A 21759-nucleotide genomic window follows, 5' to 3' on the forward strand; every position below is an offset into this window, starting at 1 on the left:
GGATATTACATAGATTTACATACATTTTCTAGAGATTTACCCTAACCCTATCCATAACCACTATTTGTCTAAACCTGATCCTTACCCTAATCTTTACCACTGATACCCCCCCCCCCCCCAAAAAAAAAAAAAACCAAAACAAAACACACACACACACACACACACACAAGATTATGACTATAATGGTCATCTCATTTAAGGGCGTGTTAACTGATTAACAAAAAAGTAGATCCATGTCAGAATACAACACTGAGCTCCTAAATAAACTCCAAAGAGTTAAAAAAATAAAAAATAAAAACACAACAAACCCACGTGGCAGATAAAGGAAGTGACGTAATATCACAACCCGGAAAAAGGCACAAACAACAGCCGCAGCTTTGGCTTGCTTTGAAACATTGCTTCATATTTAACGACAAGGTAAATGTACCGACTACTGACTACTTCTAAGGTTGACTTTTCCAAACTAGCTCACACGCGTCACAACTTTACAACAGCCCTTGTAGCTAAGAAGCAAACAGACCGGCTGCTAAAGCGAAGCTAATGTTAGCTGACAAGCTAGCCACTACAATGTCGTGATTTACTCTTGTATTTACCACTAATACATGTATTTACCCTACAATTCTCGGAGTACTGCCCTTATAGGAATGTCAAATAATGGTATTTTCCGTCACGTTTTTAATATTGAGCGGTACTTCAATGAAGTTCAAACAACAAAACATCAGTTTAGCTCATTTTCCACACAGCTGCATTCATGGAGGAACACAGGTTTCAGGTGTCAGGTTTTTTTATTCACAAAGTGTCGAAAAACATCAAACAGCCGTTAACTTCTTTATTTAAATTAACTTTTAAACTTGTAATTGAATTGCTAGCTATAATTTGTTTATACTGGTGGAAGTAACGTCTCTTTTAGCATCGTTGACTGAAAGAAAGCTGCTTGGTAGACCGAGCAGACCAGTATTAACATGTCAAAACGTCTTGAATTAGGTGCTACAGGGTAAACATGTCGCACATAGACCTAGCAACCATAAACTAGCAGATCATTCAATGCAGTTTGGTTTTGAAACATTGAGGTCATAAATAAGAAGTCCACTCAACCCCTCTGACTATTTCCTATAACAGTTTACTTTCCTCAACATGACCAAATTTCAACATTTTGAGCCTTATATTTATTGAATCATGCGATAAAATACTCATCATGTATACATTTTTAAAAGGTCTGCTGGAATTGGAATTGTAACACTTTATATATGTTGTTTATCATGATACATGTTGTTTTGGACTGTAGGATCGGAGTGAGCAGAATGGCTTCAGACTGGTTGGGTAGCGTTGTGTCTATAAACTGTGGGCTGACGTTGGGAGTCTATCAGGGAGAGGTGTCATCTGTTGATCGGGCCAGCCAAACCATCTCACTGAAAGAGCCCTATCACAATGGGATTAGGTGTCCTCTTCCAGAGGTCACATTCAGGTAAGAAAGTAAAAAGATGCTAATGTATTTTCTCATCCAGCACATCTACTTGCTGTATCACAAAATGCACAGATTTACCTAATTCTCTTGGGCAATATTGTAGGCTTCACAAGTCATTAAATGTTTGTATTTTTCTCTTGATTTCAGGTTTGTATTTATTACCTCCACCAATATGATTATATGGTTGCTATCAAAATATTTCAGTGACAGGAAAATAAGGCCTAGGATCCATGAACAAGTGCTCTGAGTACTCCCTGGATATGACCAGTTTTAGGGGTAAAGCTCAGAAAGAATGGTTTCAAAGTTGTAGACAATATAAAGGGGATGTCGTTCATTTAATCAGTCGCAAGCAGAAATGTTACCAAAGACAGCCCGGTTCTTTCCGTCGAGATAACTGTGGATGTGGCTGGTTGGGGGGAAATTTTGGTTTCTACGATCCATGTTCAACAGTTACGCAATACATTCCAGAGTAGTTGTTCATGCTGTTTCCATAAACGACTCCTGTAAGATAATATAATTCCCAGTGGGAAGAAACCCCTTTTCCTTTAAGTGTTAGTAATTTGTCCCACTTAAGTCTAAAGACAGCGGAGAGAAAGTAGAAAGTCTAGAGATAAAAATAAAGAGTAAAAGTTGAGGGGGGGGGGGGTCAATACATTTTCCTGTATATTGATTGATTTTGATTTGCTGTTCTTGTAGTGCCATGGATATCAAGGAGTTGAAGATCTTGGATATCCAGAATGCAGTCAACAAGCCCAGTTCTGGTCTAGGAGCTTCAACAGAAGCCAGCTCTGGACCCACTGGACGCCACAGTCAGACTAACAGGAGCACTCATCCTCATGTAACAAGCAGCAGCTCTCATACCAGCACTGCTCCAATCACCATCCTGCGCCGAGGTAGGAACTGAGTATGGGTGGAAAACAACATAATTTACAGATTCACAATGCCCAACAATATAATAATAGTAATAATAATGATAAGATTGTTTAAGCTTATGTGAATGCTCTTTAACTGGGCACAGTTTTTGTGATGTGTCATTTTGACAGGTAAGAGGAGCATGAGGACAGATGTCAAAAACATTAAACTTAGATAAAGCATATTGGATCTAGATGCAAGTATCATGTCAAACTGCTAACTGACCCGCCACCATTGGTTAATTTACTTCCATAAAGTGTTCTCGCCACATACAAGTTATTTCTAACAGCAGCAGGAAGCTGAATCAGGCTTTGCACTGAAGCCTGTGAGCTTTACACTCAACAGTGCAGGTGCTGATAGATTCACTGTTTGAAAAGAGCATGACAATGTTGTGCAATGCAATCACGCAAACCTTGTTGCTTATTCATTGTGAGGCTGCTTTTCCCAGTTCCCATATTACAGAAGAAGGTTTTTGTTGGACAGTACGTGTTAAGAGTCATGATGCACTACATGACAGGAATGTATTTTTAGGCCATGCAGTAATCTTCTGTTGAGAAACAGAAAATGGATATTGCTCATCAACTGAAGGAAATGTTACGAAGTTGCTGTGAGATGGAAAGTGCAAAGTCACTTAGCGTCACTGTTATTGATTGCACAAATTGATGATTTTGAAGCTGCAATAAAAAATAAAAAAAGTCATCAAGTTCAAGTGAGGGACAAACATTTTATATGGCAGATATTTGATTATCATGCTGACTACAGAGTTCTAAATGCATTTCCACGCACTGCATGTGTAATCCATATAAGGGATAGGAGTTTAGTTTAATGTTGTTGTTGTAATGTGAGGTTATCTTGACTTTAATGTTTCCAACAGTTCGACTAGTCTAAACAAATAATAAAGAGAAGGGGAAGACAGAGTTACAGGAAAACGTAACAATGTAATGCGGTCGAGCGCAGCAGCTGCAGCCAAAACATTCCGCCATTGTGAGCTGATATTGTTGTTTATAGTACGGTGTGCAGTATATTTATTAAGACTGTGCAGGAGAGGTTTGATTCAACGCTTTTGTCATTTTTTTTACGTCATTTGTAGTGTCGTCGAGCAGATGTCCCGTCACGTGACTGAGGTCGCGTTTACACCAGCCTTGTTTAGTCCGGTTGAATCAAACTCTGGTGCCCCTTGGTTAGGTTCGTTTAGTTGGTGTGAACGGAGGCTGACCAAACAACGGGACTCTTGCCACCTCATACACTGGTCTCAGTCCATTTGCAAGTGAACTCTGGTACGGTTAATTCCTGGTGTGAACCCCTACTGCACCAATCACATTAACCTTACATGTGGCGGTGGTTAATTATTTATTGGGTAAAATGTTAATGCTCTCTTAACATCTAGTCGATGATAGGCCTGCTTGATGAGCTGATTTTGCCATTTACACCAAAATATTGTAATATGTATTATTCAAAATAGTACTTATTTATTGTTACAATATGTTGTTATTTTTAATATCTACGCTAATATTTATTCCTGAAGAAAGAGTAGCAACCTGGTAAGTTAAGTTTTTATGTATGTAGCCTAGAGTATAGGGTCATGTATGCATTTATTCATTAATTTATTGTCACTACATGTTATTATTTAGCCTATAATGTTTCATATCTATAATATGTAGGCTAATATTCATTCTTGATGAAAGGGAAGCAACTTTTTATGACTCTTTCATTTATGTAGCCTACAGTAAAGGTCTATGTATGCATTCATTCACTCACTCAAGGAGCTACATGGATTCACAAGCCAATTTTGTGATTTTTGCATGTTTATCTCACTGAGCATATGCAAACAAGTCATGGTAGAATCTCATCAGAGTCAGCCATCTTCTGTGATAAGATCTTCTAGATCGTCTTCCGCGAAACTCATGTATTATAAAAAATATTCAATATCTGCAATCTTACCAGATGTTCATATGCATGGTCCACATAAGTCTGCTGATTTGAACTCCAGATCATCATAATTTAACATTTATAGTCTGTAGTCCGTTTGAGTTTGGCTGTTGTGAACGCAAACCGAACCAGCTGAAAAACAAAACGGTTATCATTGTCGCATCTGGTGCCGACCAAGGAAGCAGCACACAACCTTAGTCTTTACAGATTTATTTTTTGTGGAATTTTATAAACCTTTCAAAATGTTAAAGACGGATTTACTTTACTTTACTTTTACTGTATGCTAGCTGTCATTTTCAGATTTAGTTTTGTACTTTGTTAAATGAAATGAAACCCTTCACAAACCCTAACAAGGCTCAATTTAAATATACGTAACTATAGAATGTGATAAACTGTCAGTACAGTAGATGTCACATGTCCTGGCCACGCAGTGATTAGCTGTGGGAGTCATTTCAACACACGTTGAGACTGAGAAGCACATCTGCATTCTGCTGTCCCAAATCGTAGCTGTAAAAATCAGAACGTGTTACTCAACCTTCCTGATTAGATAAAGGTTAAAAACAGCATTTCCAGCAGTCAACATCCAGTCAGCAGGAAGTGTGCTTGGACAGCTCTGTGGCCTCTGCCGGAATCAGTTAAAGTCAGTTCACTTTCACACTCAGGATCACCATACAATGGAGGAGTCAGAGGTCAGTGGAGTTGGCTAACGGACACTGACTTCGCCGTAGTTGTAAAAATGGCTACTGCCTTGATTCTTTTCCTGTGTTGCAAGATTTAAGCTTGTACAATGGGAAACCTCTTGTCTTTTTTTTTTTCTTTCATTTTTTTTCATTTTCATTCGGGAAAAAAAAGAAAAGTGGTTTGCTCATACTGTACTTTTTCATTTTGTGTCAGTGAGGCATGCAGTTTGCTTCACATGTTTAACCCAATCTCTGTTCCTCCTCTGTGTGTCACTAGTTCCCAGTAAGAAGCACAAGCATGGGACCAAACATTGTCTTGCTTTGACTCCCCCCTAAGATTCCCATAGCGTGCTAAAGGCTTGTACCAAAGTTCCTCTTTACAATATGTGTGTGACTAAGATCAATAAACATTCCCCCTCCCTCCCCGTGTCTGCTCCTAAAGAGAAGGTTATGCAAAGCCTGCCTTTCGTGCCTCGGTGCCCTCCTGTCCTCTCTCCCTCTCTCTCTCTCTCCCCCCCACGTCCTCTCACTCCCTCCCTCCTGCTCAGCACAGGAAACCCGCCCCCCCCTCCCCGACAGGAAGCCATGTTGTCCCAGTGTGCTCGGAAGGCCAAAGCGATATCAATTGTGGAGGCAATGTTTACCTTTCGAGTTTTTATTTTAATCTCGAGCTCTCAGGCCAGTGGCCAGGGAGCTAATGCCCAAATTGCATGGGGCCAAAGTGCTGAGTGGCTTGGGCAGGGCTGGTCCTTTCACACGCAATGCCATGCTCCCAAGAAGCCCCCCGGCCACAAAGAAGGGAAAGCAAGGGTGGGCCGTTGCTTATACAAGATCGCGGATTCCAGAAATGGTTCTCTGAAATATCTGCCATTGATCTTTCTGGGAGAGTAGGATGGGAATTTGGAAAGGGACTGCTTTTTCTGAATGATGTGTAGGCCTCAATTCCATTAGATCCAAACAGATCACTGTTAAAAAAAAAGGAAAAAGGGGGGGGGGGGTATTTTGGAAGAGGAGCTGCAGACTCTGCCCTTATGAAAACGGTTCCGTGTTTGCTTGTGTTTTATCCCATGTGCCCCTGCTTTAGAAAATAGTAAAGTAGTATGCTGTTTTGGAAAGGGTTGTGTTGTGCATGTATTTATTTATTCATACATTTATTTTTTGGATTCACATTCATAGATCTCCACTCTGAAGGTTTGCCAAGCGTGACTACGAACCTACACCATCAACCACACAGCATGTCAGTAGAGAAAGGGGATTTTTAAGTGCACACACACAGACACACACACACACACACACACACACACACACACACACACACACACACACACACACACACACACACACACACACACACACACACACACACACACACACACACACACACACAGAGCAGCTGTAGGTATTGAGGCAGGGACAAGCATCACAGATTCAGGTTCAGGTTCTCTGAGCTTGTTCGGTCATTCAAACCAGCAAAAAACTATCTGAGAATGTTTAATGACAAGTTAGGAACAGAATAAATCAAATTATCCGGTCTAGTTTCCTGATTCAATGCCTCGTCGGGTGTTTTTTATATTCAAGTATTGATTTATTTATTTATTTAACGGTGCAATTATAACCGTAACCCATTTATCACTTTGAAACATTTATGGCATTGTGTATTTGTACCTAATTTGTCGTGGTTTGTCTATACTGAAGATCAGTGCAGTTCACTGTCTGTCTGTCTGTGCACATTGCTGCTTCGCCGTTCATTAGCCTGTTTGTCTTGGAGCCTTGCCAAGTTCGTTCAGATTTTTATTTTGATTCATTGCATGACAGAACACTTCCTTGTAAATAATGACATCGTTGGCTTGTGGCAATAAAGGCGCTAGCTTGTTCTCCCTTCCCTCGCTCACACAGGTGAATACACCAACCCAACTACCCCCCCCCCCCGCCCCCGATAGTCTCACTTTGAAATGATCAAATATCATCATATGCTGATGTCTGCAAAAAAGAAAAGTCCAAAATGACTCCCCTCTGACACCTGCAGGGCTCATAAGGCCATATCGTGATATCGGCTCAGCTCTGAAATTAGTGGTAGCGATTAGTGGCGTTGTATCAACACACTATGACTGAGCCTCCCAATGTTCTTGCGTGAGAGTCCAAAGTACCTTAGCTGTCACAGTGACAGTAGCGTGCGACTGTGCCTCTCTGTCTCCTGGTTAGCGTGAGAGCTCAGGATGGTTAGGGTTGAAGGGCAAGTTTTTCCAGTTTTCCTTTTTTTTTCTGTTCTCAGTTCATTTTGTTTTTTTGTTTGTGCTTACATGTATGTAAACTTTATTGAGTGCGGCTCAGTGGGCCATTCTGCCGTCTATTGTCGGCTGCGTTTTGTTCTCAGCGGGTTAAAGTAACTCAATGTGAAAGGATAAGAAGGTTGCCAGTCAAGAGTTGCACAAGATAAAAGGGGAGTAGCGAGCGCCGAGTCAGAATTTGAAACTGCTAAGTGCAGCAGCTCATTGTGTGTGGATTACACCATTTACAACCCTACGATGTATAGTATCAGATTATAGATCCTTTCAGAGGTGACTTAGATTTGAGCGCAGCTAAGTGATGGGATATGCATTTGACGCTTTGAGTTTAAAGCAAATATAATCCCACCGTGTAATAATCCCTGAGCAGAGCCTCCGCCTCTGTTTTGGACTCTCAGTTTGTAACATTTTGTTCCAGTGACACATACTGAAGTTGTTTGTCATGAATTTAGTGTTTACATATGCATCTGTCTGCACTGTACTTAAGGGATGATTCAGACTACGATTGTCATGCTCTAGTTGGGATGGTTCCTTGTGAATTATATTTTTAGTAAAATTGGGACTCGTTTTCACTGCCTGATCTCCCATGAACTAAAAGTACCATTTCCATATGATTACTTTGGTTCGAAATCACTCCCTTATGCACTCATGCATTACTCTATATAATACACTAAATAGTTCACTCAGTAGTGAGCAGCAAATCAAGATTTTGGGCACTAGTCGTCATAATTTTGTCATCACCATCAGCTGTAGAATTGCGCAACAGTAGTTTTCACGTCTTTAAAATGTGGAGCATTGCATTGTGGGATTGTAGCAGAAAATAGAAAGTAGTAACCATGGCATGTGCACTACTTTCTACTTCCTGCTAACAATCCCACAATATAATGCTCCACGTTTTTGAGGGCTCTACATAGTGGAAATATTTACACACACTCAGCATTCGGACACTCAATAAAATGGCAAAGGGTAAATGTGGTGCACTACAGATATTTTCGGGCACCAAATATTTCAACCTCTCCATTCATCTAAAAGCTGTAGAATAATCTTCACTACCATTGGTTTGAATTTGGGTTATGAATCACTTGTTAATGTGGATTCAACTGAATTCATGATTCTGTGATTGCATGTAAGAGAGATGTTTTTTTTGTTGTTTTGACATCTCTGTTCCTTCCATGAACTATTAGCAAAATGTTATTTAAAAATACAGATATAAATGAATTAATTTGAGCATGTCCTTCCAGCCCCTACAGCGCCATCTAACAGCCGGGGGGCGGCACAGGCCACATCGAGGAAAAACTGCGTGAGGAATGGGAGCACCGGAGGGCCGATGAGACCAAAAGATGACGAGTGCTTTGGAGACGGGACTGATGAGGACCTGGACACCGACTTTGACTTCGAGGGAAACCTGGCTCTGTTCGACAAAGCCGCCGTCTTCTCCAAGATTGATGGGACCAGCAGCCACAGCAGCAGGCCGCAGCATCACAGCACGCAGGCCGAACAGAAGCCTGTGTCCTACCGCCATGATGAGAATATTCTGGAGGTCAAGCCTGTCATATACCGGCAGATTACAGTGCCTCAGCACGGGGGCAAAGATTACTGTACTGGTGAGAACAACATGCATGTACACACACATATGTTAAGACATCACAAGAAAATCACAGCACAGCAAGTCCTCACATTTCAGAAGCAGGAAGATGTTTATGTTGTTTGGTTGAGCAATGATTTATCAAATCAATCAATCAAACTATATCAAATGTATTCCTAATAAAAAGAAACAATGCAACTTGTTATTATTGGCACCAGGACAAATATCTAAAAAATCACAACAGTAACATGTGTAAAACAAAGTGTCTGTCAATTAGACTGTGCATAGTTTTACATCACATGTTTATTTAGCAGCCAAAAACTGACTCATGGTGAGACTTTGAGCCTTCTTGAGGATCTTATGGACCAACTTTGTCAACAGTAGTAACACACACACCTTGTACCCTTGCCCATGCCTTCCAAGAAAAGTGATTGCACACACTCACCCTAATTTAACTTCACATGAGATGGTTAAAATAGTCTCTCTTGTACTGGGAAACAACTTTAGATAAAAGGAAATCTCCCTTTTGGGACATTTTATCAGTTAACATGTCGACTGTGTGAGCACAATGTTTGTTTTGGAACCAGTCTTTTTTTTTTTAGTGTGTCAACTTTGACCAGGATTACCATCTGTTTATGTAATAACACTGTTTTTACTCAGTGATACCGACAAATAAGTTCTCAACAGACACTTCTAAAATGTCATAGTTGCGCTCCTGCCAAAATTGGAAGCATTTAAACCTTTTTTTAAACACTTGATACTGATCACTACAGAAGCTCTTGGCACTGGCAGGAATGTGCTGGAGTGTCTCTTTCTACTGAGCACAAAGAGAAAAACAACACTATAAAGAGGGGCTCGCTCACAGTGAACAAAAGGCCTCTTTACCCCATTGGCCAGAGAGAGGTCACCCTGGGCCATGCCGACTGGAATCATACGCTCCTGGTTACTGTTTAGCATGCGGCTGACTTTTGGACGCCCCCACCCCACCAACACACACCCACCCCACTGCAATGATGAGCCTATCCTTTCTCACACTTCAGCTCACTCTAGGAACCCGATTGTTACATAACTGGTTAATACAGACACAAGATAAGTAAATGGCACGCTAGCACAGGCCCCGGAGTTCAAGGTGTGAGAGAAATGCCTCGGTCTTTGTACCGTCTCAGTCTGTAGGAACTGGAGCCGTGAGAAGGTGGAGGGTGGGCGGGTGGTTTGTAACTTGAGGAAGGTTTGAGTGGTCGGGTGTATCAGTATGTATAGGGGTTGAAATATAACTTGCAAGATCAAGCTCCAGTATTTTTTTTTTTTTTTTTTTAAATCTCAAGAAAGAGTAGCTGGCGGGGTTGATTTTGGGAATTGAATTCAATAAACAAGTCCAGATTCAAAACACAGAACTTATCATGACGAATTATAATCAAATTTGAAATCAATACGTTCTGTGTAAAATTATGTTGGTTCTTTTTACTCAAAATCTTTTCATCTCTTTAGTTTGTGATCCTGCTCAGTGTTTCTTCCTTCCTTCCTGAAGCCACTGGAACAAGGTTGATAAAAGATACGAATTTCCACTGTGTACACTTCAGGCTGTGCAGGTGACACGGTGGCTGTAGTAGCGATGGCGTTTTGGGGATTTTTTTAGGCCAGACTGTCATCTGATTGGCGGTGACACAGTGGAGCTTGGCACAGCTGCCAAGCAGAGCCTCTTTTTCTTACCGTACCGGCAGATCTGCTTCCCAGGGCTGTCATCATAATCTCCATCCTCTGCACTCTGTAATTAGCATGCCGCCGTACCAGCCTTACATAAACAGCACCTATCAAGCAGGAACAAACCACAGTGCTGTTGACCTGGAATCTCTGCCAGTAAATAGATAAATCAACAACGGCTAAAGGTAGAGAAAGAAAAACAAAGTGCCTGGATTTATGTCGGGGGTTGCCATAACGAGTTGGTATGGGGATTTGACAGGCCTGTTTCTATAGACCATTGTTTATTGAAAGGTTACAGTTTGCACGTTCAGTTCTGCAATTGTCTCGCTTCGCCGTGGTGCAATTGACTCCAGCTGTGCTCTGAAACCTCTACAGTGCAAACAAGCCAGGCCGCAAAACACAAATTACAACCAAGTTTACTGTCAGCTGATTTTTCATAGATTTCTTTTCTTTGTTTCTTTCTTTCTTTAAATATGCTTTTTCACATCGGAGAAGGCAGGATGCAAACTTCACTTTTTTTTTTGTTGTTACCAAAAAACTTTAACCCATCTGTCCCAGTGACCCAGTGGAACTGAGCTGATGCTGCAGGGACTTTTGATAGAGACATGTGATAGTGAGTTAACTAGAGTATGCGTGCGTGCCCTGATCTTGTCTTGTGATTGTGTGCTTTCAGGTAAAGAGAAGGGTTCCTGTTTTGGGTCGTTGGATAATAAACTCTGACTGTGAAATAAACCAATAATCTGCACACTTTTTTCCCAATGTTGCAGTCCTTAGGGATTTGCTATGTCCATTTGATTGTATATTTAAAATTTACATGATATGCATATTATCTGAAGAAGCTCTGGGGATGGAAAAGTTGCAAAAACAATTTAGTGTAAGTGATGAACAATGTGCAGGATTTTTTGGTTTCTTCACAGTCAACAGTTTTTGATCTCACTGTATGTACCAGTGTGTGTCACTTTATAGTTTTCAAGAGTTTGCCATTAAAGTTTCCAGTTGCATTAATCATAGCTGTTTTAGAATACTCAAAATTTTAGTAGTTGACATGTTCACTATGGCAGATCGGACAAATTGCAAAAAAAAAAAAAAACTTCATCAACAGGAAGTCAGATATAATAAGTTACATGTTGTAGTTGATGAGTAATTGTGAAAAAAAATTGCACAGAAAGCATCAGCAGTGGGCTGTTAATGTCACCATTAAAACCCCCCCCCCCCCCCCCAAAAAAAATAATTCTGAGAGATTAATGCATTAATTTTCTTTGCCGTGCCCCAGTGACCCCCGCTCCCCCATCTCGCTACCTGCTCAGGGTGCAGTTCAGCAGAGTTCAGATATTCAGCGGAGATGAATGGAGCAGCCTTGTCTAACCCTCCCCATCTCAGCACAAGCCTTAGTCACACATGGCCCGCATCCAGCCAGCTTGTATTGCTTTCAGTCCTGTCGGTTCCCTTGTCATGCTTGAAGGATTGCTTCCACCTCAGTTTATTTTAGTGCATGCTGCATACTCACTGCTACCCGGTTTAGCTAGTTGACTGTTGAGTTTGTTTTTGCACCATGTCGAGAGTGGGTGTGTTTGTGCGTGCGTGTGTGTTTATGGGGGGGTTTAGTTTGGGTAGCGGCAACTTCAGCGAGTACTGTGATTAAGAAGCTCACCTGGTGGGATGGTTGAAAAGCAATTAGAGCATACCAGCGCAACACCCACTTCCTCTGAGCTTTGGCACTCAAGGCAGCGGTTTGCATGACAAAAGGCAGTTGACTTTCTTGTGCTTATCGCTCACATGAGGATTGGCATGCTCCAGATTTCTGTTGCCCACTGAAACATATTACCAGTCTTTGTGCGGTATCAATAAAAGAATGGTGGGAGGGGAGCAGGGCCAACCTAAAGATAAGCAAGAATTTTAGTCAGGCACGGCATCAGCCTCTGTGTTTATATGTAATTATCTTGTGTACTAGGGTGTGTGTGTTGTGTATGCGTGTGTGTAGGTTGCGTGGTTGCACGTTTGTGTCACGCTGTTCGTGTCGCACGCCTGGATGAAAAGCTGTGGGTGTATGTGTGTTTTGTACATCAGCTTGTTGTGAGCGTGTTGTTGTATTTTGAGGTGTCAGTGCGTGAGTGCGTGCATGCGTGTGTCACCGTGAATTTGTGCGCTCCCATAAGGCCACCAAGTTCTCAGCTACCAGGCCAGAGATCTGTAGGAGGCCATTAAGGACTTAACTGGCTCCCAGCAGCTTTATTTATCAAAGGGATCCTGAGCCGCGCTGTTCCCCTAGCTTGACTTTCATTACCCTTCTAATGTGCCACAGGCAATAGACAGCGAGGGATTAGCACGGGCTCTTTAAAGGTTTCCACACACTTTAGTTTGTACAGTGATAAAAGGCTGAATTGTTGTTATGTAATGCAATAATTCAAAAAAAAAAAAATCAGAAGAGAACAGTTATGACAAGGTGAGGTGACTTGACATGACAGAACACATAAAAACAAAGGGATTTAAGTGTTTTCCTCAATAAAAAAAGATGACTACTAAAAGTGGAGATGAATTTTGTGAAAGAACCTACCTTCACAAGTGGAAAGTAAGTTATTAAAAATGTGTGTCAATGGACTTGCCTGACCTGATATCTGATCTACCCTCTGCTTTCACAAGTAAAAAAACATCTGCTTAATTTTAAGAAGTAGTCCCTGATGTTCTGCTTACTACAATGAAATGATAACCCTGACCTCGGTGGACTAGAATAGCACAGGCAAAAGTAGGGTCTACATTATGCAGTTGTTCTCCATCCATTGTTATCCAAGGTCACTTTGCCCCAATACTTTACTACATGGAAGTAGTTTCTCATCACTTTTTTTCCAGTAATGGGTCAAGTGTTCTGCTCGGGGGTATTTGAGGACAGAGAGGGAAGATAGTTTCATCCCTCCCTGTTTTGGCAGCTGGGGCGAGGATATACAGCAAAGCGCTCATGAGCCTTCCTCTCTGACCCAAAAGCTGCCACTTTCTTGGTATAAATAAGTCTTATCTGGCTATTTGTGCTAGAGCAAGAAAAGGGGGTTTACTCAATGTTGTAGGTGGTGTCAAGTGGGGTATGTATTGTTTATCTGTCTGGCAAGGACAGGTTGAATTGCTGTAGTCTGGGGTGAATTAGCTTCATTGGCAGTGTTCTGTATTGGCCCGGATATAAGACGACCCTGATTAAAAGACAACCTTCCTTCTTTCCAACACCAGTTTTTGGAAAAAGATTTTTTGTAGATAAAACACACAAGATAAAAAACAACAGAAAACCGTCCTGTTGGGAAACTTTCCTTGATATATTATCACTCTAAGGAGAAAGAGTCCTCACGCCTGAAGTTTTTTCTCTCATAAAAGTGAAATACGTCCATTAATGTAGAACATAAAACCCACATTTGTATAGCTTGTCTGTCAGTCACACACGCACATCGTCTCCTCTCGGGCTCTTGGAAGCAGTCAAAATCATCTCCTCTGACAGTTCGTCTGCATCTTTGTTTTGCAGCATCGTCTTTTCAGCCCCTCATTATCTGTGACGGCTGTATTTCTTGGCTGCTTGACAGTTAAAAGGTCCGTTTTTCACTCGTCTTTAATTTATTTCCTCTGTGGCAGAAAAACCCATTACAGGAGCTTTAAACTCCTGTAGGTTAATCTGAGCAAATTAAACACTTTTAGTGCTCACCAACTACAAAACTATAAACGGACTACAACACTCTCTGGGGGAGCCTATGTTACACCAGTACACACTCCATTCAAAGCAGATGTCTGATCTTTTGTATATAACTGTCTAGTGCTAGAATATAAGACGACCCCCACCTTTTCAGTTTGAATCCATCCTTACTACATATGGCCTTAAACTCCTTGGGTTAGGTTTGAAGAAAGTCATGCGGTCCTTTAAACAGTTTTATACAATTCCCAAGTCAGCTGAGAACAGGTAAGGTGATACATCTTCATTAAAAATGTAGTCTATGAATGACTTTGTTTGGAGCTGAATCCACTGTTCAGAGCGCGGTCACCACCATGTATCCCCCATGTTTTTGTCCTCCTCAATCTTTCACCACAACGGTTGGCATACAGGTGCAGGTGTTCATATGCATATGATGTTTGTCCCCTTTTTTGTCACGCTAGCCTGCTGTATGTTTTGACTGAGACAGCAGCCAATGTGGGGGGTCCAGCCCAGTAGAACCCCGTCGCAAAGCTAAGGGTTGGGGTTTGGTCAGAAGCTATGTGACGGTGCGTGTGAACCCAGGGCCTGCAGGGAACAAGCGTCTTACTTTGGCAGCCTCGTGTTTGTCATGTTTTGTAAAGGCTGCCAATCTTCCCTTTGTTGCCGCAGACAGCGGTGACAAACAGGAGAGGAAATGGAGAATCTTCCGTGATAGAAACAAGATCAGGTCATGAGGAGGAGGAAGGGCTTTTCCCTGGGGAATGGGTTTCTCGCATGAGGATTTGTGTTGCTTACACGTAACTAACTACCACCCCCCTTTATCTGTAAGACCACCGTTTGTCCTTATCTAAGAGGTCAGGTTATTGTGCTTGACTTCTACTCCAGCTGTTGTTTTTCAAGGTGCACTGATGAAGATAAATTGCAAAATGACATCATACTCATGAAGATATATTACAATTCAGGTCTAATTTGGAAACATGATCCTTTTGTGTTGGTTTCCTGGAACTTGTCAGATCATCAAACCAAGAATACAAGAGTACTTATATAATTGTTTCAGGGTTAGATTTCCTACCAGTGTCACTGCAATTTACACATGCTATATTTTCTGTCAAAGAAATGACAAACTATAGAACAGAATTAACATTTCCTTTTTTCCTTTCTTTCTTTCTTCCCCCCTCTCCGCTGTCCACCTCATGTTTTCTGTCTGCAGACTCAGGCCTGGTGGTTCCAAGCGTGCCATATGAGCTTTATAAGCGTCTGCTGGCAGCTGCGGAGCGCTGGGGCCTGTCTCTTGAGCGCAGGCTGGAGACGATAGGTGTTTGCGCCAGTCAGATGACTCTCACTCTGCTGGGCGGACCAAACAGGTGAGGAATACTACTCTGGGCTCTGGTATAGTTGAGCAGACAGGAGGACCTGTCAGTGGGTAGTCTGCCAAAGAATGAACTCCTTCATTTTCTTGGGTGTATTACTATTCATCTGATGTACTTACTGTACAGTGCAGATAAAGCATCTGTCATTTGTATAATATCCATATTGAATGGACAAGACAATGCCAAACATACCTTTCTGATTACTTAGACAATTATTTGAGCTGGTCTGTCCAACTTTCTTTAGTCATGTCATGTTTCCCCAGTTTCCATGGTGATCATCTTTACTACTGTGGTTCTTTATGAATAAGACAGTGTTAACCTTGACCCCCCACAGGGCTTATTTTCTTGCACTGCAGTGAACTGTCACACAGCAAGGTTTCAAACATCCTAATACATAAAATATACTGGAGGCATCCCAGGTTAGTATTGTTTATCTGCACCTTTATGACAGGTGTACTCTCATTTAAGATCAAAGAACCACAGCACAGTAGCTCATATAACAAACCGGTTTGTTGTCTCTGATGCTTTTATTAATGTGGAGGATTGTTGCTTGCCTGACATTTACACTGGAGCTCCTTTTAAACCTCAGATCTAGTTTAATCTTGTATTGTAATACCAGGTTCACAGATACTACAATGGTGTTCACTGTTTCACTAATAGCCAACAGACAGTCTGTCATTCACTTTATATTTAGAATGTGTAGCTACTCAAACCAGTTAATATATAATTTAAATGTATAATTTATTTATACATTTAAATTTTATTTTATTTTATTTTATGTATTTTATTTTTGTATTATTATTATTTTTGAATAACTTTTTAAAAAAACAGTGGCACAATTTGACGATGGGTGCCAAGTTGAAACTGCAAATTCAGTTCTCTGATCAATTTTTACTACTGGATAGAGTTAGCTTTTTGTTACAACAATGACACACATCTTATCTTCCTACACTGTCTGATTAAACCAAATGATTTAAATTACTGAAATATAATCAACTTCTTTCTGTCAGTTTTGAATGGGGATGGTGTGCAAATGTGGAGCTTAGTGTCTTACTCAAAGACACATCAACATGTGAGGAGCCAGGAATTAAACCACCAACCTTAAGATTGGTGCACCTGCTTCTACAAACTGAGCTACACTGTGCATGCCTTATACTGACAGGGTGCAAAGGTCTTGGTTCAGGGTTTTGTTAGAAATTTAGGTAGTCAGTCTACTTATGTCATAGTGGAGTTTGTTTGATTACATAGATACTGTGGTTTTCTTCATTGTCCCCAGGCTCACCCCCAAAAATGTTCACCAGAGGCCCACTGTGGTCCTTCTGTGTGGCCCTCACATCCAGGGTGCCCAGGGCATCAGCTGTGGTAGACACTTGGCCAACCATGAAGTGGAGGTCATCCTGTTCCTGCCAAACTTTGTCAAGATGCAGGAGTCGGTCACCACGGAGGTCAACCTCTACAGCAAGACGAGTGTCAAGCAAGTGGCCAGCATCAAAGGTAGAACACACCAATAGAGAATATTTAGATGTTAAAATCCCTGCCTATACTAAATTATGTGACACTGATAGAAAGGACCAAGCTATGTGTGTCAGCTGATATGTGCTCAAACTGATAGTGATACATATTAACATGACTCTGAGACTGAGTATCTGTGAAAGGATCGGCTCATGTTTGAACAGACCAGTGTAGACAAATGTCGCCCTCTAGTGGAGCGGCCACATATTAAATACTTCTGACTGATATTTTGGAAGCCAGTAGATTTTTTTTTTTAAATGAAGTGATTTCAGATTTCTGTCTATATATATTACACACATTTTTTTTTAGATAACTTTGAAACACTGCATACACCAATTGTATGCTTTTTCCTTTTTCACTTCTGTTCTAGACCTGCCTGCAAGCCCCGTCGATCTAGTTATCAACTGCCTGGATTGCCACGAGAACCCACTACTGAGGGAACAGTCCTGGTACCAATCAGCAGCTGACTGGGCCAACCAAAACCGTGCTCCGGTCCTCACCATTGATCCTCCGGTCAGTGAGCAGCCTCAGACTGTCGAGGCGAAGTGGACCCTCTCTTTGGGCCTTCCACTACCTTTAGCCGAAAGAGAGAGCAAGGTCTACCTCTGTGACATTGGCATCCCTAAAATGGTTTTCCAGGAAGTTGGAATCCGCTACCTGTCACCCTTTGGATGTAAATTTGTCATCCCTCTGCACCCAGCATAACAGAGTACCAACTATATGACCAAAATAATGTTACAAAGTGTGTACGCACGGGCATGGTCTAAAACACTGAGCAGGTGGTCTTTCTTCTTAGCTCCTGGAAAGTCCCATGGGTTGCTGCACGTTGCGTGCAACACTTCTTGTTTTCCTGATGGGAAGGTTTCCTGTTCTTTGGTGTGTTTTGATAAGGGCTCCATGACCATGTGAATATGTTTACAAAATGCTGACCATTGTGAGTCTATCTGTGACCTCTGACCCCGTGACCAGCACCAGAGACACAGTTCCTGTTTCCTCCTGTAGATTGCATGTGGATTCTGGTCCTGACCCCATGACCCGGCGTGCAGCTCAGACTAGTGATGTCTGCTCACCCAAACCCACAGCTCAGTTGACATCCACGTCCACTGTCTTTTCAATTTATTGCAGTTTTTTTACTTACCTGAATGGGTTTTGTGTAATCAAGGTTGTAGCATGTCACAGTGATACAGTGAAATTTCAAAGAATCTATATTTGTATTTATTTTATATATATATATATATATATATTTTCACACATCTCAGGAAAAATGTGGTTTAAAATGTAAACACTTGCATTTACACCTGATTGCACTCCTTTTTCTTGCATTGACAACCACTGACACTGAAAATGAGAACTGCTAGCATACACACGTAAAAATTCGTTCTTAGGTATTTCTGTATGTCTGCAGGAATTTGAAGCACACATTCTGAGGACCAAAAAACATCTGGGACCAGGTTAATCTCAAGGGATTACAGCAAATTAGGTGATGCAAAACTTAATTGTTTAATCCTCTCTATTTTTACACATCAGGTTTAGCCACTTTCAGAGAAATAGCCACCTTTGTTTCTTTTGGTCAGCATAGAGATCTCAAGAGAAAACCTCAGATCAGCAAAAGGTCAACTTTGAAATTATGCAGGTGAGGTTTTTTAAGAGCTCTTAAATTCTTGTGTCATGAACTTCTTCTCTGACTGCAGGAAATATTTAAAAGGGGGCCTATTATTATATTTTTCCTAATTTTTTGTCATATATATAATGTTAGAATGTTAGATGTTCATGTTAGAAGTTGCCAGTGAGCAAAAAGCACCGGCTTCAGACTGCTCTAAATGCTCGGTTTCCAAATGTTTTTTTCTACTTTCAGCTCGAGCTGATGTGTTCGGCCTTGAGAGGGATTTCTTTATATGGTCATCAAGTTCACTGTACTGTGCTAACATTGTGGTGTTTTCCATTGTTTTTGGGGTAGTCACGCTGAGCCATGACTTGAGTCGAGCTGGCATGCTGTGGGTGTTTTTCCATTACACAGCAGGGCAAAGTAAAATAAGTTGTTTAACTGTTGGAGGTGTGCTGGTTGTCTGCAGCTCTTCATCAAAAGTCATTATATATGTGGCTGTTTCTGCTTGTACTAGTCCTCCCTGCATTACTTCTAACTGATCCACTGAACCAATAGCTCCAAAAATGTCAATATATTATTGGCACCCGTTTTTTAGCGCCACTAACAAACCGCAGCTAATTCAGTGAGAAACATGTTTAAGTTGTAAATTCTTCACAATAAAGCTCTTCTATTATTTAGTCATTAAACGCTTTTAATATGAAGCAGTAAAACAGGAAATGTTGGGTTTGCATCAGTGGTAACTCAACATGACTCTGATACACCTGCCTGGAAAGCTGGCCAATAAATAAAAATATTGAGCTGGAAAAGACCATAATAGGTCTCCGTTAAAGTTAACAACCTGAGAGTCATACAAATGTAGTCACAGGTTTCAAATAACAGCATTGATAAGCTTTAACCTCTCACTTTAACTGTTACTTTGAGCTCAACAGCAGTAAACATATTTCTGTTTAGACTGCTTAGCTGTGTGTGATGTAGTGGTGATCAGTTTAAGTTGAAACAATGACAGTGGCGCATAATAAGAAGAATGAGAGTTGTTGGATTGATACAAATCTGAGAATTGAACATCTTTATTTACTTAGTTTCGCAACCCAGAAACTACCCAATGCCAGGTGCAAATCTGGTAGAGGGGGGAGAATAGGTTATTGTAGTTCAAAATCACAAATCACAATTTTTATGTAAATTAAGTATTTTACATTTGCCTGAGAGCCTCAGCTCAGGGGGAAAAAACAGTGCAATTCAGGATACTGTAGCATGTTTCACAGACTGCTCTCAGAACTACTATTTGACTATGAAACACTAAAAATATGATCAAGACTGTAATAAAATTTCAGTTATGATTTATTAACACATAAAAAATGCCTCTTAAAGTTGACATTGATAGATGTCACATGTTGAGGTTAAGCTTTGAAAAAAAGGAAAATACTGCAACACAAAATATGTTAGTTGTACTGTTGATAGGTTTGTATCTCTAAGTTTTCAGAAGTGTAATTAATGCTGGGAAGCAGGTAGACATAAGCTGGAAAATATGTTGTACATACAGTTTTGTTAATGCATTTTGGTTATTGCTGAGTACCTTTTGCAAACCTGTTCAAGCTAGTCTATGGAAAACACCGTTTTTAAAATCATGTTTTGCATGGTTGTTACACATTTGGACTGGATCCTTGCATCTGGACAAAATACAGATGCAGTCGGTGACAGTGGGTGCTTCTTTTATATCCAAATAAAAAATAATATGCAAACGCTGTGTGTAAACTGCATAATATCTATGTCCTCGAAAGAATGTGATTTTAAGAAAATACAACAAAGTAAAGTAACCAAATACATTTACTCAAGTACTGTATACAAGTACAGTTTTTAGGTAATTGTACTTAACTTGAGTATAAAATACCAAGGAGTGTGTGAAAGAGGTAATTAAGATACCCAACAGTATGTAAAAGGAGTGAAATTAGCTAAATCTCCATCTGCAATATTCACATTGTTACAATTAAGTTACATTCAATACTGAACTACTTTTTTTTTAAGTACTCCAATTCAAGTATTGCTTCTTTTACTTGCTTTTACTGTGACTTCTTCCCCATATAACTTCTTCCATCACTAAGGGCCCAATGTTAAAAATGTTTGTTATGCCTATGTGCCAGTGACAGCTGTGGCTGGAGACATTATGTTTTTGGGTTCTCTGTCCATCCCACTCTCTTATGAATGCAGGATCTCAGTAATGTCTTAAGGGAACTTCTTTAAATTTGGCATAAACATCCACTTGGACTCAAGTATGAGCTGATTAGAATTTGTGGATAAAAAGATCAAGGTCACTGTGACCTCAGAAAACATCTCATACACTACTTATGGAAAAGGTTGACATAAATGTCTCCTAGGATAAAATGATAAAATGATAAAATGACGACATGTTTTATCTGAAAGGTCAATGGTCAACTTTACTGTGTCATCATCATGTTCTAAAAAAACCCAAAAAACACTTTTCTGGCCATTATTCAACGCCATAACTCGGGAGCAGAAAGGCAGATTGTGACCATACTTCACATTTGTTCAGATACTGAATTGGTGACAGTAATCTTGGGAGCCTACCTTGAAACTGTGGCGATTTTATGAAATTCCTACTAAGTTTTCACTCTAAATATTATGAGTCTGGACAGACATGGATGTAAACTACAACTTAAATATTTGGCAGAATCATACATACATATCCTGCACGCTACTTAAAAGCGTGTGTAAACGTTTAAGTTTTGAAGGAGCATTTCATTGGTTTGACACACCAGAGGTCCACTTCCCACTCTTACAGTTTGGCTGTTTAGTTATAGGCCTTTTTCAAAGCAGACATGTTATAGCTGGATAAGCACATATATAATTAATAGCACTAATGACTGTCACATTTCATATGGATATGGGTGTTCCACTTCCAGGGCCATGGTATTGTGCAATATTTACTCAGTGGAATATGGAGTGAAGCAATGAGTGCTGTTATTAATTATACCTGTGACTTTCTTGTCTAAATGTCTGCTGTCAAAAAGATTTATTGCAAAACTATGGTAAAG

At 40.6% G+C, this 21759-nt stretch overlaps 1 protein-coding gene across 1 annotated transcript; it reads left to right on the plus strand.

The window, feature by feature from the left end:
- Positions 1-357: 357 nt before the first annotated feature.
- LOC133981209 (enhancer of mRNA-decapping protein 3-like) lies at positions 358-20449 on the plus strand. The gene is made up of 7 exons (XM_062420015.1): positions 358-417; positions 1286-1465; positions 2162-2358; positions 8513-8875; positions 15432-15585; positions 16868-17085; positions 17474-20449. Exons 2-7 carry the CDS (start codon positions 1302-1304, stop codon positions 17806-17808), a joined length of 1431 nt encoding a protein of 476 aa, XP_062275999.1. The 5' UTR covers positions 358-417; positions 1286-1301; the 3' UTR covers positions 17809-20449.
- Positions 20450-21759: the final 1310 nt, after the last annotated feature.

The sequence above is a fragment of the Scomber scombrus genome, chromosome 1, assembly GCF_963691925.1.
Source record: "Scomber scombrus chromosome 1, fScoSco1.1, whole genome shotgun sequence".
In the NCBI taxonomy this organism is placed as follows: domain Eukaryota; kingdom Metazoa; phylum Chordata; class Actinopteri; order Scombriformes; family Scombridae; genus Scomber; species Scomber scombrus.

Bases quoted from the DNA above. Each gene is read 5' to 3' on its own strand.
- LOC133981209 (XM_062420015.1), top strand. From the start codon at position 1,302: ATGGCTTCAGACTGGTTGGGTAGCGTTGTGTCTATAAACTGTGGGCTG. The intron at 1,466-2,161 runs GTAAGAAAGTAA...CTGTTCTTGTAG, and splicing joins CTTCCAGAGGTCACATTCAG to TGCCATGGATATCAAGGAGT. The intron at 2,359-8,512 runs GTAGGAACTGAG...ATGTCCTTCCAG, and splicing joins AATCACCATCCTGCGCCGAG to CCCCTACAGCGCCATCTAAC.